Source organism: Cebus imitator, unplaced genomic scaffold (assembly GCF_001604975.1).
Source record: "Cebus imitator isolate Cc_AM_T3 unplaced genomic scaffold, Cebus_imitator-1.0 Scaffold182, whole genome shotgun sequence".
Classification (NCBI taxonomy): Eukaryota; Metazoa; Chordata; class Mammalia; order Primates; family Cebidae; genus Cebus; species Cebus imitator.
The window spans coordinates 3480033-3507218 of record NW_016107497.1 but is presented as its reverse complement, the minus strand read 5'-3'; the positions used below and the strand labels follow the sequence as shown (position 1 = coordinate 3507218).

The following is a 27186-nucleotide window of genomic DNA, read 5'->3' as shown; positions in this document are numbered from 1 at the left end:
GGCAGGGGTGGGTGAAAGCTCCTTATTATGCGCTAATTATAGAGCACCTAGGCAGATCACTTGTTTTATCATTTTTAGATATGAAGACAGTAGGCTGGCCAAGGTAGATAGTTATGAGGGAAAAATCCTAAAACCCAGATTTCCTGAGCCAGTATTCCTCTGCCATCAAGTCCACATGGTAATAAACGTTTGCAGAGTCTGCTGGAGCAAATTAAATTTGCATGTGTCCTGCTACCCAACAAATGAGCATCACTTGGGCATGTCAAATATAAAATGTGCTGGCATTTTAGTCACCATGTTGCACATACAGTATATCAAAAGCCTTTCACATTGGTCCACAATGGACTGGAAACACACAAAACTGTTTCTTCACCAAAAACAGCAGAAGAATGATGCCTCAGGGCATATCTGGTTTGAAAGAGTTAATGTAGTCAAAATAGCCCAGCCAGTTCCGCTTAATGACAAGTAGCATGCACAAAGAAGTCCAGTTATACAAGTCTGAATGGCTTTTTATTATTTTTGTGAGAAAAATGTCCTTCATGTGAGGCAATTACAACAGTGCTCTATAGGCTTTGGTACTTATTGCCGAACCTCAGGAACTAAAGAGAGCCAATCTGACGTTAGCATGATTTCCAATTTTACGCCTGTAAACAGACAAGGCACAGAATTAAATAAAATAATGTTGCCACAGGGTAAAACTATTATCACAATCACTAGGATGATTCATCCCAATAAAGGCTTTGGTTTGCAATTTTCCATGAAACTTTAAGTTGAGATTAAGTATCACAACTAAATGCTAAAACTGAACTCATGTTATATGGTATTGTCAGCAAAGACTCTAAGTTCCAAGTTCAACAATATGCCAACTTAGACATCCTGATGACAAAATGTAGAAAAACATCCTCACTTTGGTGGTGGTAGTGGGAAAGTAGATACGAAGCTATAAGAAATTTCAGTCTTCCTACTTGAAGGAAACACTACTAACCAAGTCACATCTCATGGAAATATTAATAGAATGCTAAGTCTAAGAGACGTGAAGTTATGTCTTTGTGACTCACGTTTTTCCTGGACATACAGATAGCCTTCCATCGTCCACTGGCTGGGTGGTCTGTAGTCCTGGTTGGCAGATTTCATCCTTTGCATCAACCGCTCTACCTCTTGTCGAGTACTTTCAAAATTATTCCTTGTCTTAAGTCAACAGAAACAATAATTTCAGTCATTGTATTCTACCAGGATTCAGGAACACCCAGACTGATGTTTTGTTGTGTTTTTATTTATTTTTGAGACAGGGTATCACTCTGTCACTCAGACACTATCATGACTTACTGCAGCCTTTACCTCCTGGGCTCAAGTGATCTTCCTGCCTCAGCCCCCACAAGCAGCTGACTACAGGTACACACCACCACACCCAGCTAATTTTTTGTAGAGATGGGGGTCTCACTATGTTTCCCAGACTGGTTTCAAATTCCTGGGCTCAAGCAATTTGTTTGTCTCCCAAAATGCTGGGATTACAGGTATGAGCCACCTGACCAGCCCAGAATAATGTTTCAAAACCTCAAATTGTACAACGATGACCTTGATTCTTTTGGCACTATTCATCACATCTGTGACTTTCTGGTGTTGGGTCCAAGGTCTGATAGGGAACTGATTTCGTAAAAGCTTCTCTGAACAACCTTCTGCGTGTTTCTTTTTGAATCTCTCTGTCTCTCTCTCTCTCTCTCTGTCTTTCTGTGTGTGTGTGTGACTTTCTATTTTCACATTCTAACACTATTACTTAGGAGGTAAACTAGGGCAATTAAAATAAAATACGATGCACTACATAAAATTTGAATTCGCTAAATACTTAAGGTTAAGAAACAGATACACAGGGACTTAGCTTCTTTCAAGGGAAAAAACATAGTAAGTTCATATACTTTTTATATATGTGACATTGAACATGTGAAGAAAAAAAGTTTGTCACCACTGTACCAAAGGCTATTTTTGAAGAAACAACATGTAGCTTGGTTTTCTGGCACTGGTATTAAGAAGTGAGTGTTAAAATAACTCATATAAATCAATAGATTTCCAAGTTCTAACTTCTTCTGTTGCAAGAAATAGATTACTCACTTTATATTAAGTTTATTTATGCTATAGAAAGAATCAGGCTTTTCTCATTGGATACCTCTTTTGTATTACCTCAAAAATATACTTCTGAAGATATAATAATCACCACCACCTGACTCTTAGTAAGAGTTTGTGCCCCATTTAAAAAAAAAAAAAAAATCTCCAACTTAGGAAAATTTTCTTGTCACTTTCACTATTTTTGTCTTTCAATTATAAGGGTCTGATATTTTCCCCCAATTCCTTACCTTTCTTCTGTTCCTGAATCCTAAGAATCTTAATGTAATTTTATTTAACATGGAAGTAAATGATAAAAGTATTTCAGCTTTTATAATTTTCCCTTTTAATAGTGGCTAAAAATGTCTAAATACATTCCATATTGAAAAACAATGGAATGAATTAAAGATGAAATTGGTTCTGCAAGTTAAATAAAAACTGAAACTCAAAACACAAATTAATAAATCCCCTTAACTATTTCGTATGGGACATTCTAACTGTATTTTTATTTACTGGACATTTCCACAATGGCAAGAACCAGATAAGCAGAAAACCACACTTTATAGAAAATTAAGTGAAGGTTTTCCAAGTTATTTTAGCTATATAATGGTTGGCAGTCACGGTTTCAGTTATAGTAAAACCTCAACAATTAGAACATCGTCATTTGTCAGGTTTGATAATGTGAAATGGGCGGGCTAAAATTTTGGGTGTGTTTTCACTTCAACGCAAGTGTTGCTCTGAATTTGAGCATCAGAATTTGTATAACTATAAAATTAGAGACTAAAAGGATTGATCAGACAACTTCACAAAATAAATTCTGATAGAAATAGATGGCTTATTTGGAAATAATTCTCACTTTATAAAATATTTTCTTTTTCTCTCTTTTTTTTCAAGTCAGGTAATGTGCTGAGATTTTAAGAAGGTACAGAGGGTTGCACATCTCACACGTGCACATGGACACCCGATCATCATGCCCACGAACTACAAAAAGATCTCTTGCTTATGTTTTAAAGCAATTATTCTAAATGCCTTAAACCTGTTATTTGAAAATAATAAACAGTATATATTTTATATGCAATTTCAAAGAAAGATGGAACATTTGATATCAAAGTACAATCCTTCATTTCACAAATATAGAAATTTTGTTCTTAAAAATAAGACTTCTCTAAGGTCTTATTTTCTTATTTCCAGTATTTTCTTTTCTAGTTTTCTTGAGGTATAACTGACAAATAAAAATTGTATATTTAACATGTATAATGTGATGTTTTAATAAGTGTATACATTATGAAATTACCACAATCAAGTTATCAATCACCACATAGTTACCATCTGTGTATGCTGAGAATATTTAAGTCCTAAATTCTTAACACATCTCAAGTATTCAACAGAGTATTATTAACTATAGCCACCATACCGCAATTTGGCTCTCCAAACTTATTCATCCTGCATCACCCAGTAAATTAGCAAGAACACTGAATGAAGGCAAAAAACTTTCAGGTGTCTGCAGCTGGGTAGCATTTATTTTTATAAAATTTGCTAGTATAAATTTTTGTAACATAAGATTAGGGTTTTGTGGGGTGTATTTCCTACTAGTAGCTAGAAAACAATTGTAATACATTTATAAAGGTGTTTTCCCAGTTCTTGAGGTTTTACTGCACGTAGGCAAGTATTTGAAAGATACCAAGGTTTGACTTGGTTATAACTTAGTTGCCCTGTAACATCAGATTTGCTGAGAGACAGTAAGAACAGGTATACTCTTACATTCTGCAAGTTGAACTGCAGCTGTTGCTTATATGGTGCAAATTCCTGGGCAAGTTCATATCCCTCGTGGTAAAATGTAAATAAACCCTGAAGAAATGACAAAAGCTGCAAAGATAAAGAGATAAAGAAACCATGAAAATGTGTTTTAATGGTCATTAAAGTATATTTCATTCTAATTCCTCAAACTAATACATTTTCAATGGCTTTGGCAAGGCAGGCAATAGATTTATGATGATAAAACAGAAACCACAAAAGGATTTTCATTTCCTTTTTGGTAGACAGGAATTTAATTTTTGAGGCTGATCATGGACATCAGTCATGTTAATTATTCTGCTATTCAAATGCATTGAAGAAATATTCAGAATAGACCACTAAGATAAGGACTAAAGTGTAATAGCATAGATCCCACCCTGGAAGAGCTTCTAATCAAAACAAGGGGATAAAAGATGTGCGAATGTAAGGAAGACCAAATCAGTAAGTCACAGATAAGAAGTACCCAAGGGAGGGAATAAGAATTTGGCCAGATGAAATTAAGAAAAAGTATCACAAGGTGGCAGTACTGATTTGAGTATTGAATAGCCAACATTTTAGCAAAGGAGTAGGAAGAACTCAAAACGGAGGGAAGTGATGAGCAAAAGGATTGAACTAGATAGATAACACAGGTCTTTCATTTCAGAGAAAGTAAAATCTTTACAAAGTCATAATTTATATGCTCCTAACCTAATCTCAAGTTCATATGTGCATTTATGTTTTTATCCATAAATTAAGACAGGCTTTCCATGGAATTACAGGACACAGGTTATATGGAACATTACATTGAAAAAAAATTTATTTAAGCATTTTCATTTCATTCACAGGGATTTTAATTCACAGACTCGTCCACTAAACTAATCTTTCCGACAACCTCTTCCTGCAATAAAGTTAGAAAACATGTTTGAAAAGTCACTCATAACATATCTGTACTTTACTATTTTAAATCAAGGAAGAAACACAATTTGAAACCATTTTCTAATGTAAATAACATCCAGCCATCTCCTCTGCCTGGGTAGGCAGGGAGGATTCAGCTACGCATCAACTGGTTACATGTGCTATGATTGCCAACAGATAAACACTGGTTTTATCTGAAAACAATGATCTCATGCTTTTCTCACTACAAACAAATCATACACAGTCATGTTCATTTCAGAAAACGTTTTCAAGCCATTTTTGTTATATTCTAAGAACTTTTCTTCTCTTGTTCAAACAGTACTGATACTGTATCAAAATGTAGCATTTTCCCTTTTACAATTATTTTACACTGTCAGTTTTACATCAGCTAAACTTATTATCAAACCTAATTTTTCAATAGATTATCTTAAAATAAATAATGCTGTATTTGTCAAATTATCCTGTAAAATATATAGTCTGCCTGAATGCATATAATATGACATAAACAGAACTGCAGCTTAAATTGGATCAAAAATACTTTTAATAAAGGTTTGCATATATAGAGCTTTTCAGAGAAAAAATAAAATATTATATATATATATAAACACTAGTCTTCTGAACAATCAAGTAACAGTTTATGAAGCTGCTAAGGAAGTAGTGGTTCATGTTTTACAATTTATAATTAGTTCACGATTAAAATGTCTCATTATGAACTGGATGCTATACAAAGCAGATAACACTTTAAAATTATCATCAGTATAAAAGTTAATTAAACTTCTAAAGAAGATTTTAAGAATATCTGTGATAAATCTTTCCATAAAACAACTAATTTCCTGAGATTCATCTTTTCTAATATTCTTGGTTTCTAGAACATGGAAAAAAGACAAAGTACACTGATGTTTTCAGAAGCATGAAGTAAACCATACAGAACCATACCTAGAACACTGCTAAAAATTCTAAGAAATGGTCAATTATAACTCTTAGGCCACAGAAGTTTCCAATACATTCAAATTGCTATGCCATGGCTTGATGCTCCAGCCCTAAAGTTATGATACAGGTCGAGTATTCCAAATTTGAAAATATGAAATCCAAAACAGTCCAAAATCCAAAAATTTTAGAGCACTGCCATGATGCCACAAGTGAGAATTTCCACACCTGATATTTTTGCTTTCTGGTGGTTCAATATATACGAACTGTGCTTCATGTATAAAATTATTAAGAGTATTTTATAAAATAAAATAATCTTCAGGCTGTATGTTTGAGGTGTATAGGAAACGTAATGACTTTCATGTTTAGACTTAAGCCCAGTCCCCAAGATATCTCATTATGTATATGAAAATATCCCAAACTATGAAAAAATCTGAAACACTTCTAGTCCTAAGCATTTTGGATAAGGGATGTCAATTTGTATTCTATTTCAAAAGATTAGACATCTGGAGAAGATGCTAGATGCTCTCCATGGAACTACCTGTGAGACACTCCCTCACCTGAAGGGCCACTTTCGTGCTTGCAGATTCACTGAACCACATATGAGCTGTTGTAACTAAAACTCTTATGGAGGTATTTTGACACAGATTTTGGTAAACCAATATTTCCCACTAAACTCTGCTTTTAAATTCTTAATCATGTTTTAAAAAATAAGATCCTGGTACCTGTATTTTATTCAGATTATTCTATATCCTCAGCATTTTATATGCAGCCAACTTCAGTCAAGAGGTAATCCATTGGCAGCTTCTAGCAGAATTCAGATTCACTTAGTAGCAGACAAATATCTTTTAATCTCATAATGCATGCTGAGCACCCCCTAGGAAATATGCAATGCTACGGAAGGCACATAAGAATTATACACAAACAAACCATCCACCTTTTCCTTTTTGTTCCACATCTTTGGAAGCAGCATTTGGGAGTTTATTAAAGATCGCATTATAAAATACCTGCCTCTAGATGGCAGCAAAGTTAAATGTTTATAGGTTTAAATACATACTTGTTCATTTCATCCTCTACTAAATTCCAAGATGTGAAACCAAAGGAACTTAACAAGATAGCCTGAAAAGCTTTAAGAATTGCACTTTCCACATACCATTTTCTTTGGTGAATCTGCCTGAATGGCTGGGATGTAAGGAAAAGACTATGGTTTCAGTTTGCCCTCATGTAAATCTGACCTTTAAAATAGTAACAGTAACCATAATAACAACTGCAAACTCCTAAATAGACAGACTTGCTTTGAATATTAAGAAAGTTTCTTTTATCATTGGGAAAATCTCACACAGCAATTTATTATTCCCAAGGGCATAGAACCAAATTACTTGTCACTTCAATAACCCAACCAATTGGAAACATTGATACCATCCTTAAAGTCTCTTAAAATAACCCATTACAAGCCAGAAAAGGAGCAAATATTCATAATTTCCCTGTCCATTAATAACCAATTAACTAAATGCAGTATGGTTGTGGAACTTCCGAAAGTGTCAAGCCTTAAGTTATCACTGATGATGTAAATGGCAGATATAAGTAAGAGCTAAGAAAAGGGGTTGATGAGATGAAGAACCTCTAAGTGGTAGAGACAGTAATTTCAAATAACTGTTGCTCAAACTGAGAAGAATTGAAATGTAAATGCTTTTACAAGGATGTGATTCACTCCTACATGCTTGCCCTCTTTTCTCACTGACAATAATCAATTATCACAACTACCTATTTTCTTTAGCTTATTAAAAAATTCCCAAAGTGATAGAGACATCCCATCTTCCTAGAGCAGCACTGCCAATCACGCTCCAAATTTGTTCTTCAGCTTAATGGAATCCTTACAATCAATTTCTACAGAGCCCACCCACCAGCTTTATCAACAAAATAAGGTTAGTTGTCAAATATAATTCAGTAACCATCTTTGACCACTAAGAACTGTAAGCACAAATCTTTTACTCCTAAGAACTTCATCAATGATTAAAGTACTGAACACTCCCTTCCCACAGTTAATGTCACATTTAGCGATAAAAGAGTGAATGTGTTCCTCCCCCACATAAAATCAGGAACAAGATAACGATGCCCACTCTTGACACTTCTAATATTGTACTCCAGCTTCTAGTCAAAAAAATTAAGAAAAAGAAATGAAAAGTGTCCAGATGAGAAAGGAAAATGAAAAAGTATTTCTGTTTGCAGATGCCATGATCTCATATATATAAAATCCTAAAAAATCTACAGCAAAGCTATTAAAACTAATAAACAAGTTTAATAAAGTTACAGGGTACAAAGACAATAAAAAATCAGTTGTATTTCTACACACTTGCAATGAGCAATATAAAAATGAAGTTAAGAAAACAATGCCATTTACAACAGCTTCAAAAAAAAAAACTACTTAGGAAAATGGATTTAACAAAAGATGTATAAACATTGTATTCTCACACTCTTCAGATCGCACAAATCTCTCGCCTTTTAAACATTGTATTCTGAAAACCATAAAAAGAAATTAAGGAAAGTCAAAGTAAGTAGAAAATATCTCATGTTCAAAAACTGGAAAACTTAACATTGTTAAGATGGTAATATTTCCCAAATTGACATAGAGATTCAACACAACCTCTGTCAGAATTTCAGCTGACTTTGTTGTAGTAATTGACAAGCTGATTATAAAATTTCATAGGGAACTGGAAGAAACTCCATTAAAAAAAATGTAAAAACCTTAAAATAACAGCAACAACACTTCAAAACTTAACACAAGACAGCAATAATCAACACAGTGTGATAATGGCATAAGAGAAAACTGAAACCATAGTCTCTTCTTCATATCCCAGCCACTCAGGCAGATGTATAAATCAGTGTAGTAGAAATGACAGTCTATCATACACATACATTCTATCATCAACTGACTTTCAAAAGAGTAGTAGGTCCACACAAGGGAGGATGAATAGCCTTTTCAACAAATGATTCTTCATATTTGTAGTGACAACTATATAGCCAAACGCAAAGAAATGAAGTTGAACCCTCCCACCCCCCACCTTATGGCATAGACAAAAATTGCCTGAAAATGGATCAAAGATCTCAACTTAAGACTTAAGCTATGAACCACTTAGAAAAAAGATAGGAAAAAGTCTCTATGACGTGTTTGGCAATGGATTCTTAGCTATGACACCAAAAGCATAAACAGCAACAAAATAGAGAAACTTCATCAAAATTTAAAACTCATGCTTCAATGTACACCGTCATGAAAACTGAAAGACAAGTCACAGAATGGGAGAATATATTTACAAAAATCATTTATCAGACAAGGGGCTTGTATCTAGAATATATAAACAACTCTTACAGTTCAATAGTAAAAACAACTAACCTAGTTTAAAAATAGGCAAAGAAACTGAATAGACATTTCTTGAAAGAAAATATATGAACGATCAAAAAGCAATTGAAAGATTCTTGACTTAATAGTCATCAGAGAAATCAAAACCACACACAGTGAAATCTAAGTTCAAAGATAGCTAGACCCAAAGAGTGAGATAATGGCAAGTGTTTGTGAGGACGTGGAGAAACTGTATCACTCATACATCACTGGTGGGAATGTAAAAGGGCGCAGTTATTTTGGTGGTCCCTCACATGGTTAAACATATAATTATCATATGACTCAGTAATTCTACTTCAAGAGAGACAAAAACACGTAACCAGACAAAAATTTGTACATGAATGTTTACAACAGGGGTCCCCAGTCCCTGGGCTGCAGACCAGCAGAGTTTGTTTGTGGCCAGTTAGGAATGGCAGGAGGTGAGCTGTGGGTAAGCACTGCCTCCTGTCAAATCGGTACTGGCATTAGATTCTCATAGGTGCTCGAGGCCTGTTGTGAACTGCACATGTGAGGGAATCTAGGTGGTGTGCTCCTTACGAGAATCGAACTAATGCCTGATGATCTGAGGTGGAGCAGTTTCATCCTGAAACCGCCACAACCCCCCCTCAATTCTTTCATGGAAAAATTGTCTTCCACAAAACTGGTCTTTGGTCCCAAAAATGTTGGGGACCACTGGTTTATAACATTATTCATAACAGTCAAAAGGTATCAATCAACTAATATTGGTTGGATAAGCAAAATGTGGTCTATCCATACAATAAAATATTATTTGGCCCTAAAGGGAAATGAAGTACTGATGCATGCTTTAACATGGATGAACCCTGAAAACCTCGTGATAAGTAAAAGAAGCCAATCACAAAGGCCCTGTAATATACAATTTCATTTGTACGAAATGCCCAGAGTAGGCAAATTTATAGAGACAGAAAATAATTAGTGGTTTTTCACCATTAGGGGTTAAGGTACAGTATACTGGGAATGATAGCTAAAGGGTATGATGTTTATTTTTAAGGTGATGAAAATACTCTAAATATTTTTTGTGGTGATTGTTGCACATATTTGTGCATATATTAAAATTCCATTTAATTGTATAGTTTAAGTGAGTTACCTGTGTGGTATGTGAATTACATCTTTATGAAGTTTTTTTTTTTTTTTTTTCTTTTTTGAGACAAGGTGTCATACTTTCACACAGGCTGGAATATAGTGGCATGATTAGAGCTCACTGCAGCCTCTACCTCCCACCTCAAGGTTCAAGTGATCCTCCCACCTCAGTCCCCAAGTAGCTAAGACTACAGGCACACGCCACCATGCCAAACTAATTTTTGCAGAGATAGGGTTTTGCCATGTGGCCAAGACTGGTCTCGAACTCCTGGGTTCAAATGATCCTTCAGCCTAGGCCTCACAACGTGCTGGGATTACAGGTGTTAGCAACCATGCCTGGCCTGAAGTTGTTTTTAAAAAATAAAAATAAATACTTCCCATACACAAAGCACCATAATGCACTATAAGAAATCATAATGTTATAAAGTATAGTTCCATCCTTCACATTTGGCCATCTAAACTTCTAAGAAGATTAGAAAAGCAGGACAAAGTCAAGGCATCAATTTTCACACTGTAAAAGTGTCATGCCTGTGAGTTAAATCTGTAGTCTTTGCAATTCCCTGCCTGGAGGAAACTTAAGAGATAAACATCTTAACGGATAGCTTCAGAATGACTACAGATTGCTTTAAGTCCAATGCATAGATGTGCAAGGGATTTCATGGCATGAAAATGAAAGCATATAAAAATCTAATCAAATAAGTAATGAGAAACTTGAAGATACAAAGAGAGCCAAGGATGGAAAGTGGCCAGTCAATGCTGGCCTGGAAAAGGCTACTTTGAAAATGGGAGGACGGAAGGACAAATGAATGAATGGACAAATACGTGTGCTGATTAATAAAACAAAGCCGCGGCCATCCATTGCCTTGGCAGTGAAAAAAGTCATTGGAATTACTGAAAAGATGGATTTCTAAGCATTCAAGACGATGGAATTCAGATGAAGAGGACTCAGGTACACTTTCTCGTAGTGAAGGAACAGAGTCATTTACGAATAGCCAGCTTATCTCTACAGTCCAACTGCAATAGAGAAGGTACTGTCACCAGCAAGGTGATAAAGACCAGCAGAAGCTACATGATTGATTTCTACCAGACACACAGGACACATTTTTCTTACTTTTACAAAATTCTATTCACTAAGTTCTATTACAAATTTCCAGTTTTCAATAACAGTACCCTGAAACTTTAGATTTATCCAAGGACAATTACAGATTTTATTTTTATTTAAAAGCTTTGTGGTTTCAGTTTTAAAGAATGACTGACTGCACTTAGATTTTAAGCAGGGTAGACATTTAACCTTTAGTCCTACAGAGTTTCAAGAAACACTGATGCTGCCTTATTTTTTTCACTTGGATTTACTAAATTAAAGCTAACTGATTATATTGAAAAGAAAAACAACATCAAAAGGTTAGACTTTCAAGATCGGCACATCTACATACTAGCTGATGGATTGTTTAAAAAGACTTAGCCAGTAGCAGTTCAATCTCAAAATTATTTAAGCTTTTTAAATTTAGAGACTCTAAAAAGTATTTTATAGTATACTTCTTGATAATAACAAGCTAAAACATGTTAGCAAATTAGGCAAAACTTTATTCAGCAAAAAATTTAAATCGAATTTAGCAGTCCCAGGGAAGAGCATCAAAAGCACTATATTTTAGTCTATATATGATGATTTATTTTCATTTTCTGTATTAATTTTAAATATTAACACAGAAAGACTAAAATGGAGTCTAAAAGGAATACTGTAACATAAAAATGCTATTACAAAACTTACTCTAGCTGTATATTTAGAAGGCTAAAATTAAAATGTGTTTTTAGAAAAGCTACACAGGACTTTAAAGCCACAACTAACAAAGAGATGCATAAATGTTTTTCATGAATTAAAATGTGTTTTTAAAAAAGCTACACAGGACGTTAAAGTCACAACTAAGAAAGGGATTCATAAATGTTATTTTCATATCTAGCAAGCATTGTAAATGTGAGGTACACACTGGCTGGTGCCTTATTGATGCTCCGGATGTGCCAGCTACAAGAGCTCTGTGCATTACCTGTGCTGGCTGATCCCCACCGTCATCCTGGGAACTACACATTATTTTTGTCCTCAATTAACAGACAAAAACCCGAGGCAGAGAATTTGTAAAATGTGCCATATTTGCACAGCTGTAAGATGTGGAGCCAAATTCCATCTTACTCCAACTCATTTAGCTATTTTACGTTCTGTCTCTGCTTACCAAAGTAAAGGTAAACCTCTTATTTTCTTCTAATTTTAAGAAATTAATATAACTACACAAAATAATTTTCTAATCATCCATTTTACATGGCCAGAGCAAATATTATCAGGAAGGATTAGTTTCTGCAGTTAAGCAGGTACTGAGTATGTGGTACTACACCATGACTTCAGAGTTGGGTTCTGGGTTCCTATCTGCTACTTTAAGTTTGTGGCTGTAGGCAATGAACAGTCTTTCTGTAACTTAGCTTCTTCATCTAACAACTACTTCATAATAATGCTGTTACGGATTTACCTGCTCTAACACAGAAAAAACACATAGCACATAGTAGTTGCTCACAAAACATCACTCCAACTAAGTATGCTCAAAGGACATAATCAACACACAGATAAACTTACAGCTGAATGAACCATAAGGCTGATGAACCGTAAACGATTCTGTTTTCTAAGCCACAAACCTTTATGTACTATGAAATACTTCTGAGACCCCCTGGGCTCCTCTACAACTCTTATTTAAGCTGTTTGTGTTCAGAGTACTTCTAAAACTGCTTCTTCTAATCCATAAAAATTCTCGTAAGCCTCAGGTAGCTATGAGCAGCAGGTGAATATTATAACTAAGAGTCAGAAGATGATGTTTCTTCCTCCTTGATCTCTGCCCCCCCATCATAGACCTGAATTAGCGTATCATGTAGGCACATCTGAAAGGATGAGCCCATGTTCAACGGAAACGTAATATGAGCCACAAATGCAGGCCAATGTGTAAGTGGCGTGATCTCAGCTCACTGCAACCTCCACCTCCTGCATTCAAGTGATTCTTGTGCCTCAGCCTCCCGAGTAGCTGGGATGACACACGCCCATCACCATGCTTGGCTAATTTTTGTGTTTTTAGTAGAGACAGGGTTTCACCATGTTGGCCAGACTGGTCTTGAACTCCTGGCCTCAAGCAATCTGCCCACCTTGGGCATTACAGGGGTGAGTCACCGTGCCCAGCCAGTAAACATATATTAAATACTTAAAAAAAAAAAATCAGTGAAATAAAGTTGAATAATTTAATACAATATATCAAAAATAGCATTTCAACCTGTAATCAGTATAAAAGAGGTATTAATAGGCTATTGTCCATTTTCTCATATTAAGATTCTGCAATCTGGTGTTGATTTTATACTTACAGCACATCCTAACCTAGACTAGTTTCATTTGTAGTGCTCAAAGTCATATGTGGGTAATTACTACCATACAGAACGGTGGGTCTAGATATCACCAGTGAGCTATAATCCCTTTCTATATAAAATATGATAAACTGGAAAAAAATGGCCATTAAACTTATATATCTTATAGAGAACTGAATTTAAAAAGCTGATGTCAGGCTGGGTGTGGTGGCTCATGCCTGTAATCACAGCACTTTGGGAGGCCAAGGCAGGTGGATCACCTGAGGTCAGGAGTTCGAGACCAGCATGGCCAACATGGTGAAACCCTGTCTCTACTAAAAATACAAAAGTTAGCCAGATGTGGTGGCACACTCTTGTAATTCCAGATACTCAGGAGGCTGAGGCTGGAGAATCGCTTGAACCCAGCAGGTGGAGGTTACAGTGAGCTAAGATTATGCCACTGCACTCCAGCCTGGGCAACAGGGTGAGACTCCATCTCAAAAACACCAAATACAAACAAAAAGATTGATTTCAGGCATGCTTTTGAAACAATAACACGTAGCTTATTTATAAATAATACATGAATGCTCCCTTTTAGTCCATGTATCAGACCTAGTTTTTCTTTAGAATGACTATGTAGAAATATTTATTCTTAATAGCACATGAATATTGTATAGAAGTTTTATGACAGGCAATAGGATCTTGATATTAATTAAAAAATGTAAAATAATCTCAAATATATCATTATAAGGTAAGAATATTATTTCATGAAACACAATCCCGTGTTCATATTTTCTTTTTGATATCTTACAATCTGTAGGAGATAAATCCCATCCCCAGGGCATTTGCTTTACTCTAATGCTTATTTGTTAAACTAATCTGGGCTAAAACTAGAATAGACTACTAGATTTCTGCAACACCTAACACCAGTACAAACAAGCACTGGGTTTCTAAAGAATAAAAACTGCAAAGCCATTAAAGTGTTTTCATGGCTTTTTATGTTTGTAGCTCCTGGCGGCTTAGGTTTAAAACTTTTCTCCTCCAAATTAATCTGTAAATGCATAACCTAAAGATCAACATCCATGCTAATGCTTCATTGATCCTACTTCTATTCTCATTGTTGAAATGGATATTAAGTACAACTCTATGGATGAGACTCTGAAGCTAGAAATGAGGACGAGACCAAAACTGACAGTACTATTTGGTTTGGCCAGACGTTCTAATAGGAAAAACACAGCAGCCAGGAAAATATTTTGGAAGAAGGACAAATTTAACATCAATTTTGACCGTGGTGTTATAAGAAAGGCATGCATGACAGAAGACTTATCAGGACATCACAGCTTGGGATAAGGTAGAGGGAAGAAAACACATTTCAATTGAAAGATGGCTTCTACTTCTCTACAATATTTTTACAGGAATTCATAAATTCTTGTCATTCCTTCTGCCACCTGTGAGCAAACATTTTTTACAATTTCCTCTTTATACATCTGATGTCATCTTACAGAATGTTCTAGTTCACTATTCCCAGACAGGATGGGCTATAAAAGAGACTTAGGGAAACAAGTGACCCCCATATCATCTTCCAAGAGGAATAAAGGCATACAGATGTGAAAGAATTTTTCCAGGTGTGAGGAGAATAAACAACACCACAGCAGACAAGCGTAGTGTCTGAAGGAAATGGGAAGACACAAGGAAGAAACATACAGGAAAACTGTCAGAATTAATGGGGTCTCTGATGGTCTGGTGTCAAGAAGAGCTGAAATTCAAAAATCCCAAGGAGGAGGCACTAGGGATGAAGTTTGCTAGCAAGAAGCGAGGCTTCAAAAACCCTGGTGGGATTCTGGGGTGGGACTTAGTCAATAGGAAGGGGAATAGGAACCATAAGTAGTGGTCATCTTCTTAGAACAGGAAATGTTAGGCTGGCTAGTTGTCCATGAGCCCCAGATGAGCTTCAGAAGGTTCTCTACGTCATATAAAGTTGAATCAGATCCTTAAAGGGTCTACTACATAAGAGGATAATCCTAGGGGATTTAAGGATTTAGCTGTTTGGTAAACAGAACTTGAACTTCAGTTTGTTATTCTAAATAAAAGGTAAAAGTTAAATCCCTGAGCCTGAGTGATGGTCTTCAGTTTCTTAATCTTTCAAGTTGAAAGTGGGTCTTGGAAATTTGCCTACTGCCTAGTTTACAGGAGAGAGTGAGCAGGCTCCAACTAAAGGAAGAGGTCCTGGAAGCCAGGTAGGGAGTGATAACTGTCCCCAGCCTCTGCTCTGTTTCAGTTTTCAATTATCTTTAGGGGATGGCTGGTGGATTTCCATTAGAAAATGATTTATGTAAAATCCTTTCTTCTTATCATATCCACTAACATAGAAATAGAGTATATCATTTTTTATTATAAATGGATTTTTTAAAGGACTGACATAGGAAGAAAAGAATGGCTTAAATTAGATATTCGATTACTTATACATTTTTTAACCCTATCCTCTGATCTCATGGGAATTGAAGAATTCAGACAACAGAAGATTACCTGACTCGAGAGCAAATCTTTATTTATCATACATGCCACTTTATCAAGATGCCTATTTAGGAAATATTGTAACACATTAGGGTATCATTTGAAAAAAATGCTAAAAAATGAAGTAAGCTTATAAAGACCAGCCACCTGTTCTTTTCTGTAATGCAGTTTACATTAGGGAATCCATTATGTTTTACACTGACTTAGGAAAATAAATGACTTCATAGGAAAGTCAAGCAGATCCGAGCCCTGTGAGGAAGCGGAGCACAAAGCAAAGGGGAAAACAAAGCCTTCAGTTTCCCCTCTCCATCTAAAGGTTTGGTAAATGGGTCACTTTACTGGTGAAGTGTATTCATTCATGCATAGATAATGTACATCCTATTTTTTTATTTCTTTAATTAACACACTTTATTTTTAGAGCAGTTTTAGGTTTGCTAAAAAATGAGTGGAATGAGCGAAATTCCCTTGTGCCCCCTCAGCCCACCTGTCCCCCACCATTTACTCCCCTCCCGCGACAGCTTCCTCTCTTATTAGCATCTTGCATTTCTGTGGTACATTTGTTATAGTCGATGAGCCAATGCTAACGTATTATTATTAACTGAATCCACAGTATACATTAGGACTCAGTTTTTGGACTATTCATTCTATGGGTTTTGACAAATGTACAATGACACATTCATCTATCGCTACTCTATTGTACAGAAGAGTTTCACTGTCCTTAAAGTCCTCTGTGTTCCAACTATTCATCCCTTCCCTACTCCCCTTTTATTTTTATAAATCATAATTTTCAAGAAAAATCTATATTATAGAAGAAACACTGTACTTTTTTTTCCATAGATTGTTTTGAGCCTACTATCTTTTACAAAAAAACTAAAACTTACCGGTTCAACAAATTCAAACTTCTTTTTTTCTTGAACCTCTTGAATTTTAAAGACATATTCTAATGACGCTTCATAGAAGTTCTGATGTTCTCGGTCAATTTGTGTATCTGCCTAAAGAGAAAGACCGGGCAAACAATGACACAGAGAGCGATTACTGATAGTTCTACATAGAGAGGGACTCAATTCCTGCTCTGCTATCTTTACCAAAAAGCAACTCCTACAAAAAGTTTGACACAGCACTTATGATAGTCACTGCCCACAAGAGCTTATAGCGTAGGGGACAGGAAAACCACACGTACGCGCACACGTGCGCGCGCACACACACACACACAAAGTACACAATAATCATTACAGTAAAAAAAATTATTACAAAAGGTATATAAATGTAAATGAAAAATCATGGGATCATGGACAGATAAAATTCAAAATTCTGAGACAAAACGGTGGTATTTGAGTTGAATCTTAAAATGAACAATTGACTGATTTATCAAAAATATTAAAAAGGCGAGGGCCATTTTCCTGAAAAAGTAAAGAGGCACAAAGGAGATAGATTTAACTGCAGAATAAACACATGGAGAACAAGAGGGAGAAGTGAGGATGGCATCATACTATAAAATATCTTGGATGTTGCATAACAAATGAGGATTTTAATGGAGGCAGAAGCATCTAAGAACATTAAGCAGAAGGACCACTTCATTAGATAAGATCTTAGATAACATTGGGAGCAGAGTCAAACAAATAACCAGACAAAAATTCAATGGCTATAATCTGATGAATCATCTTTGTCAATGCCATGCACATTTACTACATCTGATTTGCAGTAAGGTTCTATTGACAAAGTATGAGAGTATTACTGAGTTGATTTCATTTTCTTTTAGACAATGCCTCTCTCTCCCCTTTTTTCTGCCCACTATCACCTCAGATGCACTCTTCAAAAGTGACTCTGGCTTGGCAGAGAGACATGACTTCCTTTTCTTGCCCACCTCTACCTTCCTTGCTGCGAGCTGGAAGTTACAAAAGCAGATGAAAAGGAGGAGGTCTCTGGAGTACTAAGTATCCATCAACACCAATTTAGGAGTAGAAAACTTGGAGCCATTTATAATGGCAGTTTTACAAACAAAAACGTTTTAAAAAATTTTATTGGTAAGACTTCCAGTTACAGTAACCTATTAGTAATTAAGTTTTGGAGGAGTCAAAAATTATACATGTACTTTCAACCATGCAGGGAGTCACAGTGCCCCAACCCCCCATGTTGTTCAAGAATCAGCTGTAATTATATATACTTATTATGCATTTAATTAGGGTAATTATGGATAATCCAATATTTACCAGCCATTCACTAGAGATGTTTAAAGTTGAGTATTCTAAGGTTTTAAGCTAACTTATGTGAAGAATGCATACAACAGGTGGGGGATTTGAACCCAAAACTTTTCAGCTCCCAGACATCATTTAGTAAAGACAGAGACACAAACAAACAAACAAAAAAATCAGCATTCCACACAAATCATATTTCTTTCCTTCTTATCATCACTTAGTGGAACACACTATATACATAAGAATTAATTAATTTAGTAACGAGGGATAGATGGTAACATGTTAGTAAATGTTTAACAACTGGCTTCCTGGGAAGAAAAGCCTGATTTGCAGTATTTGTGGTTTCTGTGGTATAAATAACTCCAAATGGTCAGTTTCAAAACACAAAGTCAACATCACAGAACGTGAGAGATGGAAGGAGATGTGGAAAAAGGGCTCTCTAGGGCGATTTTTAGCACACTCCTGGGTGAAACAGATGCAAGAATATTTTCGGTTTTAGGGCAGTATTTTATTCCACGAGTTATTCTGAAAATTTTATTTACTTTAAAAGATAATGCCAGTTGGGTGCAGTGGCTCACGTCTGTAAGCCCAGCACTTTGGGAGGCTGAGGAGGGAGGATTGCTCGAGCCCAGGAGTTCAAGACCAACCTGGGCAATCTAGTGAAATGCCATCTCTATTTTTTTAAAAAAAGAAAATATATATAATATCACTGATTGTGTTGCCTAACACATGGGAATAAAATAGAATATTGAGACCTTTAGAATCAATTTTTTTTTTCTAGTCAACAGAACTGTGCAGAAAAGATTCAGCACAGCAGGCCTGAGTGCTATCTTTTGAAAGGTCTGCATAAAAGGCTGGCCCTTGGCTGGTGTCTGGGAATATTAGTTTAGGGAGGGTTCATATCACTCTAACTGCAAAGAGGTGGCTTACTGCACCTAAACTGTTCGTACAAACAATATGGTTTATGCAAATACCTTCTTTCCCTCTGAGAGTGTGGAATTTGGGTACATGCCAGGCAGTGGATGCTATGTGGCCAGCCTCCAATAAACTTCTAGGCAACAAATCTCTAATGGACTTCCTTGGTGGACAACATTTCACATGCCACAGCTCCTTGAAGGGGGAATTGAGCATGCTGTGTGCCTCTCCACCGGGAGAGTAATCTTAGAAGGTTGCACCTGGTGTTTGTCCCATGTACCCTTTCTTTATTTCCTTTCATTGTAATAAATCATAGCCATGAATATGACTACATGTTGAGTCCTGTGAGTTCTCCTAGCAAATTACCAAAGCTGGAGGTGGTCTTGGGGACCCCAACACAAAAGTATTAAGTTATTTCTTCAGAAACTTGTTTGCCATGCACAATCTCATCCCACTCATGCCCCTCCAAAAAGAGGAATGGGAAATAAAGAAAGGATAAAAGAGAAATGACTCTTGCTGTTCAGCACTTATAGATGTTTTCATAGCCTCCAATGCGGGCAACTGAAATTTGATAAACCAAAGCTGTTATGAAATGTCATCCAGAGCATGCAGTACTATAGTATTTAAGGGATATGACCCTTTAATTTCTTTACAGTACAAGATGTAGAAAAGCATTCTTTAACTTAGAATAAATCTCTTTGGTACATAAGCTCATCGTATGGTTCACTAGCAAACACTTGCTTATAAATCCACTGGCAACTAGTGCTACATATTTTGTACTTGATTAGTAGAGTAACCCCAAGATTCTTCATTCAAATTGAGATAATTTTAAAACTGAAAGGAAGCAGTAGTAATAACTATGCCAGAACAACAGGCATAGTTTACCTGGCAAAAAAGGACTTTCAAAAAACAGATTAATTTCATAAGAAAACCATACGGTTCTGCAGATAGCTTATTGTAAAGCTATCTCAATTCAAAATAGAGGAAAAAGCATCAAGTGATATTTGTTGAATCATTTCCAGAGAAGAAAAGATTTAAGCTGGACTTTGAAGAATGGGGAAGAGATAAAACAAGAAGAGTTTGAGTGATGGGATAGAGTCAGGAAAAAAGAAGTTATGGTTAGGTAGGACAAAAGGTTTGTGACTAAGGTTTTCTTTGGAAGAGACAGAAAGGAGAGTTAAGGCAGAAAAAAAGAGAATGAGTGCAGATATCATCATATAGGCAGTGCAAAAACTTGAGGAGGAGGCTGGCAAAAAACAAGCAACATTCAAGATTAACATAAGGACAGTACAGAATACATTAAGTGGTAGGGCTGAGTACATACAAATATTAAAAGATCTCTTAGCTGGTAATGGTGAAGGTGTCTGGTGCACCCCAGCAGGAAAGAGAAGCTGAAAGATGTGGGTGTGAGAAGCAAGAAAAAGCCAAAGATAAATGTGATACAAATAAATAATACTAGGCCAGGCGCTGTGGCTTATGTCTGTAATCCCAGCAATTTGGGAGGCCAAGGCGGGTGAATCACTTGAGGTCAGGAGTTCGAGACCAGCCTGACCAACATAGTGAAACCCTGTCTCCACTAAAAATACAAAAATTAGCCAGGCATGGTGGTATACACCTGTATCTTAGCTACTCCGGAGGCTGAGGCGCAAGAATCACTTGAATCCAAGAGATGGAAGTTGCAGTGAGCCAAGATCGCGCCTCTGCAGTCCAGCCTGGGCAACAGAGTGAGACCCTGTCTCAAAAATAAATAAACTAATAACAAAAATATCAGCAAATTAAGAAAATGAGAGGTAGGAGCAAATTTGGAAAAAGATGGTGATGTGCAAGATTTCACATTTCATTAGGAATTGGTCAGTCTAAAGTCTTGGTAACCAGCCAGCGGACAGTGCAAAGACAGTCAGGCATGACAAAGCCATGCCTTGAGAGATGTTCATCCAGATGTCATGAACAATAGGAAAGTGGAAGAGGTTTCAGGGACAGAAATTGAAGGATAAGAATAGAGGTGTAACAACTATGCCTAAGGACTTTGCTTTATTTAGGAGATACTCAAGAGGACCCTATTGAAAGAGTAGTTAGTGATAGGCGGTTTCTAAAGGGAATCTATTTTCTCCTTTACATTTCTCCTAATTATAAATGTAAAAATATTCATTATTGTAAGCTCATTATTTGTTACTATGGCAGAGAAATGTGAAAATAGTAAGAATTTCAATCCAACTGTTAATATTTTGATGTGAAGCACACACACACATACACATACACATACACACACACACAAACTTACTTTAAAACAAACTTGGTATAATACTGTATATTCTGGTTTACAATTTGCTTTCTTCCTGCTTATTTGTATGAATATTTCTCAATGTCTTTAAATGATTCTCCAAATAAAACTTTTAACATAACACACTCCATTTTTTGGTCAAACTACATTTGTATTTTTACCTCAATCATTCTTTGTGCCATTTCTAAATTTCTGCACTTATGAATAACTCCTGGATCAATATTCAAACAATATTCACACAATTTTTATGCTCATCTCTGATCATTTCTTTGGGGTAAATTCTTACTAAGAGAAATCACCTTACCTACCGTGTTTTAGGTTTGTTGAAATATGATGTCCAATTTACCATAAGAATGATTAAATCCTTTTATGTTCCGACCAGGAGAAGAAGTGTGCCCAGTTTTCTATACCTTCACTAACAATACATATTACCTTTATCAAATTGAAAACGTGTTGTTATTTGCATTTTTAAATACATGTGACACTGAAACTAACCATATTTATTACGTTCATATTTCCTCCTTAGTCAATGCCTGTCTGCATCCTTAGCCCATTTTTTCCACTGAAGTGTTTACCTTTCTCACACTCATATGCAAATGCTTCTTGTATATAAGAGATAATAACCCCATGTCATATGCTGTTTAAATTCCCTAATGGTTTGACATTTAATTTGGTTTGATGCCATTTGAAAGAGATTACTTATTTTTATGCATTCAGGTCTTTCTACATTTCCTTTATGATACCTTCCTTTTACTTTATGTTAAGAAAAGAATTATTTATTCACATAACAAATATTACTTCTTTCCATCCACTATAAAGCCTATAATCTTGGTAAGTTTGCTTCTGATTGTCCAACTGTTTACTCCAATGGTCTAACTGACGGCCTTGGGGTTTTATTAGTAAAAGATGACCCTTCCATTTAGTACTGGAAATAAATGGGCAGCCACTTATTTTTTCATGAACAAAATGAATAAGATGTCAGCTGTGCAGGCAGGAAGACACAGAGGGGCCTTTTTGAGAACAAGTTAATAAGCTTGGTGCTGACAGAGGACCACAGCTGTTCTAGAATGGAGTAGATGACTTCTAATGCCATGTCACAGAATTAAATATTTTTATGGCAGCATCTCCCTACAACAGGTTTGATTCCTAGAGGGGAGAGGGTTAAAAATAACCCAAGCTACATTTTGCCTTGTCTATATTACATATGCCTGAGAAGCTACCTTAATACAATTTGTTAGTTGTATTGTATTTGGGGATGTATCTCCTGGAAAAGAAGCGTGTGTGTACTCATGGAGTGGGGTGGGAGGAGGTTACTATGCTATTACCTGAAACAGCCTCCACTTAAATATGGAACCAGAATGAATATTCTATTATACCATAGCCTAAGCTACTAGCAAGGCATGTAATAAATACTGAGCTATGTTGTCAGGAAAAACTGAGATATATTCTCTAGAACACTTTAAAATTAGGATAATGTTACCATTTCCTTAAGATGGTTTAAACAGTATCTTTTCAAAGGATGACCTCTCATATTTATCAGGAACCTAAAGTTCTTTAGGGCCTCTAATGATCACCCTTAATTTTCCCATAGTCAATCTGTAAAAAGGCAGCCGGCCATAGCCCTGGGCATGGTAGATGATGAGGTACTGGTAATAATGAGATGAGTGTCACTCTACGTGACTATATCCACATCCATACCATAACCCTATTCTCTCTTAGGTTTCTTTTAGTACAATATATTAAGACATTTGGTCTTAATATGAGCATTTAAAACATTTGGTACATGTAAACACTGTATTAAATTACAACGAGCAGTACCAAATACAGTAAGGTTAAATATGTCCAAGAAATTTAAAATAGAAATCTAGTTTTTCTTCATGGCAGATTGTCTTCCATCAGTTTAGCATCAAAATCTTTCCATAAGCACACAATTATATATTAAATTATACTGTTTTTAATAGCATGTGTTAATAACAGAAAGCATACTGATGAAGTCATATATAAATATCAAGCAAAACAAAACTTCCCAATGTTAAACATCTTTAAATAAAGAAATTTGATACTGTCGATGAGAACATAAGCTGGAAAGTAACACTCCTATTTCTTTTTGAGGCTGCAGGAACTTTATAATACTCCGAGTTGTTAAGCATGCCTTGTGGCTGAACTCAGAGGTAGGAGAATTAAGAAAAGGAATAAAGACAGCTGAGGAGCAGGTTGAATTTGAAAAGCAGTACAGGGAAGGAGGAGGCTTTCCTAGCAGAGGGATCAGGAAACAGGTTCTTGACTGTAAGACCTGCAAATGAAGAGAGGGGAGGAAGAAACTAAATAGACTGTAGGTTCTCCATTGCTTTCTAGACAGCAGTGGTGAGCTGCAGGCGAGCCACCCCAACAACTCCCTACTCATGGTGTTCACGTCAGTGTATACCAGGAGGCGGGGAGTGATGAGGGTGCTGCTTTCACGGCTTTTTTTGCTCTCAAGGTGACAATGGCAAGGGAGTCTGATTTTTTTTTTTTTTTTTTGGGGACATGCTGTGTCACTGAAACTGTAACTACATTATTCCTTAGTAAAATAACTAATATTGATTTTATTAATTATAGTTAAAACTATCAGTGGGAAGGACAAGATATAGCTCGGATGGAGGGAAGAAATAAACCGCTTAGATGTGAGTAAAATATTTATTCATTTGCTCTTAAAGAAAACTGATATATAATAATTGAGATTTTAAAATGCGTAGTAGCTGGGCACAGTGGTTCATGCCTGTAATCCCAGCACTTTCGGAGGCTAGCAGGCAGATCACTCACTTGAAGTCAGGAGTCCAAAACCAGTCTGACCAATGGTGAAACCCCATCTAGCTACTCAGGAGGCTGAGGCATGAGAATCGCTTGAACCCGGGAGGCAGAGGTTGCAGTGAGCTGAGAGCACGCCATTGCACTCCAGCCTGGGCTGCAGAGCCAAATTCCATGTCAAAAATAAAATAAAATAAAATGACAATAAATAAAAATAAAATAAAATGTGTAGCTGTGTATCTATCTTTCTCCCAATGCTGAAGCAAGGGTTTAAAATCAATGTCACAGATATTTTAATTTAATATGAAGGCCATAACATGAATTTAATAGGTTCTGCTCCTAAAAAATGCTCAAAAAGAAAAGGAAAAGATCTTATTTCAACCTTTCTCATTGTTGAAAGAAATAGTAATCCTTCACTTGGAACAGTTATAATGTTAGTTTAAAGTACCATACATAGTAAGTGCTCAATTAAGTTAGCTATTGTTACCATAATTATTTTATTAAATAGTAGCAGATTTTGAGACACTCCTACCTTTGGAAATTTCAACTTTACATGACTTAATGCTTTTTCCATATCTCAGTTGGAAAAGCTTACCTCTTGCAAATGAGACTCCTTTTTCTTTGCAGACAAACTTAAATGCTTTTCAAGGATAGAGTAATATTTTTCACTCTCTTTGTCAAACTTCTTCTTTCCATCCTAAAGGATAGCAATAACAACAAAAAATATTTCATTCAGAGCATCCGGAAAACCCTGATTTTCACCATCCCCATCAAAGTCCCATATAATTATTTAATAAAGATATAGTGAGTCCCAACTATGTGTAAAATCTTAATTTAGTAAAAACAGGAAGAAGGAAGTGAAACAAGCCATTTCAGTATGTACCCTGCTCTCAAAAAAGCTTTCCATCTTGCAGTGAGAAATACATGTATAAACAAACAGGGCAAATCACATCTCCTTTGGAGCAAATGGAACTGCGGTATGGGTAGAGGCCAGGCTGGCTACAGTAGAGTCCCACTAAGAGCTCTATAATTGACTCTCAACAACAGATTCTGATACAGTAGAGCTGAGATGTGACCAAGAGAAAAATGTCTTTTTTAGGCTTTTTGTTGATTCAGATGAGTCAATATATAATGTCTGGAGAATCATTCACATAGACTCTTTTCACAGAATCATATTATTTCTCAGCCACAAAAGGCACCTGAAATATCAAACAACTCATTCTTGGCATGGAGGAAAAAATTTTTAAATGCTGGTAGTTTCAAATAATTAAATAGGAAAATTCAAAGTCACAGAATCAAAAGGATTAATATAACCTCTGTATCATAAATTCTGAACATAACTCTAATAGCTGACCTTTGTTCCTAATGTGTTGGAGTTTGGGGGAGGATGTGGGAGGGGCAATAGCTGAGAAGGGAGTAACTTTACCTTTTATCCTATGGCATGCTTCCATAGAAATGCAAATGGAATGAAATACTGAAGGGAAAATGACATACTTGGGTATATAATCTCCTCCAACTATAAATATTGTGTCCACCAGATGTGTCTTTTCCATTTATAAGTCCATATGAAATAAATACTAAGTAACTACAATCATAAATTTTATTGGCCAAAGAAGTACTGTTCCTTTTTTTTATTTCAGTGTCTCTGAAACGGAAACCTCTGGATCACCTGAATTCGTCAGGTGTTTATATGCACATTCAAAATGCAGATTCCTATTTTTCTCCATCCAGAGATTCTGGAACTGACTTTTTTTTTAACAAGTTCATTATGTGTTCAAACACATAATTATGTTTTGCTTTATCGCTTGCATAAATACCTAGAAGAGGTTATTTAAAAATAATGAATAGATGCACAGATGGGTGGGTAGAAGACGGGACAGAAGGAGAGGGGGAAATATTAGATTGGTACAGAAGTCACTGCAGCTTTTGCCAGTAATTGCAGTTTTTGCCAGGTGCAGAAGTAACTGCAGTTTTTGAACCACACTGAAGAGAAGGGAAATCTTCTGGCTTTAGGGATTTTTCCTACTATTCTGAGGTTGTCAGATCCAGGTTAATCTATCTAGGAAATGCTATTTTGATCCACTGGCACGCTTAACTTTCTTCTTGGTTATATTTCCAAGGACCTATCATAATCTTTTTCCATGTGTGAAATTTTAGAAAGTGAGCTGGTAAAATTGTGCTGAAAAGGAAGAGTAAGTAAGGTTCTGCTTTAAGAGTTCATGCCACTTTTAGACCATGTAAAAAGTACTAAGATGTTTGTGCATTCAAGTATTGCCATCTATAAATGGGGAGAAGGGAGAAATCAAACTATTCAAATAATTCTTATTACCTAAGGAGAAAATATGGTCCTACTAAGAGAAATACAGCTGGAAAATGAGTTGTACTGCACCACAAAAGGTATGTTAAGGGACTCACATTACAAAACGTGAAACAGCTGACCCAAAGGAAACAGAGAAGCCCAAGGTTCAGGATAGAGAGGCTATTCCTCACCACTCCCTGTTGGAGTAGATACCCAGGTGAATGTCTCATCTTTTGCTTGGTGGATGTTACTCTTTAATGGGGCGCTTCATGCCCACAACTAACCTGCAACATACCTTTCTAAAGGTCTCCCTCACTAGCTCTTTTTCAGCTCCCTATGTATGATCCTTTTTTCTTTTCTCTATCTAGGTCATACCATCTGACATAAATGCTCGTTTCTTCCAATTTCCACACATTTAAATTGTATCTACTTTTAGCATCCAGCTCAAATAAATGCCATTCATAATTCCCTTCTATTTACTCTCCCCCTTTTGAATGCTCATATAGTTAGTTGTATGTATGGGTCTCTAATAGTGTTCATGTTCTACTTACAGCAGAGATTTTATGTATACACTCCCAACTACCTTAAAATGGAATACCTAATGAATACTCGATAAATA

General features: G+C 36.0%; 1 protein-coding gene and 1 non-coding gene across 3 annotated transcripts in view; both read right to left on the bottom strand.

Moving 5' to 3' along the window:
* Positions 1 to 27186, bottom strand: part of ARHGAP42 (Rho GTPase activating protein 42) — a 308974-nt gene that overhangs the window by 57604 nt on the left and 224184 nt on the right. For both annotated transcript variants that reach the window (XM_017545919.2, XM_037744744.1), the window contains exons 5-8: positions 24864 to 24965; positions 16972 to 17082; positions 3859 to 3963; positions 1059 to 1188 (exon numbers count right to left, since the gene is read on the bottom strand). In XM_017545919.2, coding sequence (XP_017401408.1) covers positions 1059 to 1188; positions 3859 to 3963; positions 16972 to 17082; positions 24864 to 24965 — 448 coding nt within the window. The remainder of the gene's footprint in view (positions 1 to 1058; positions 1189 to 3858; positions 3964 to 16971; positions 17083 to 24863; positions 24966 to 27186) is intronic.
* On the bottom strand, positions 2985 to 3090 carry LOC119473771. Its single transcript, XR_005202992.1, has one exon. It is a non-coding gene; the product is annotated as a small nucleolar RNA U13 (small nucleolar RNA).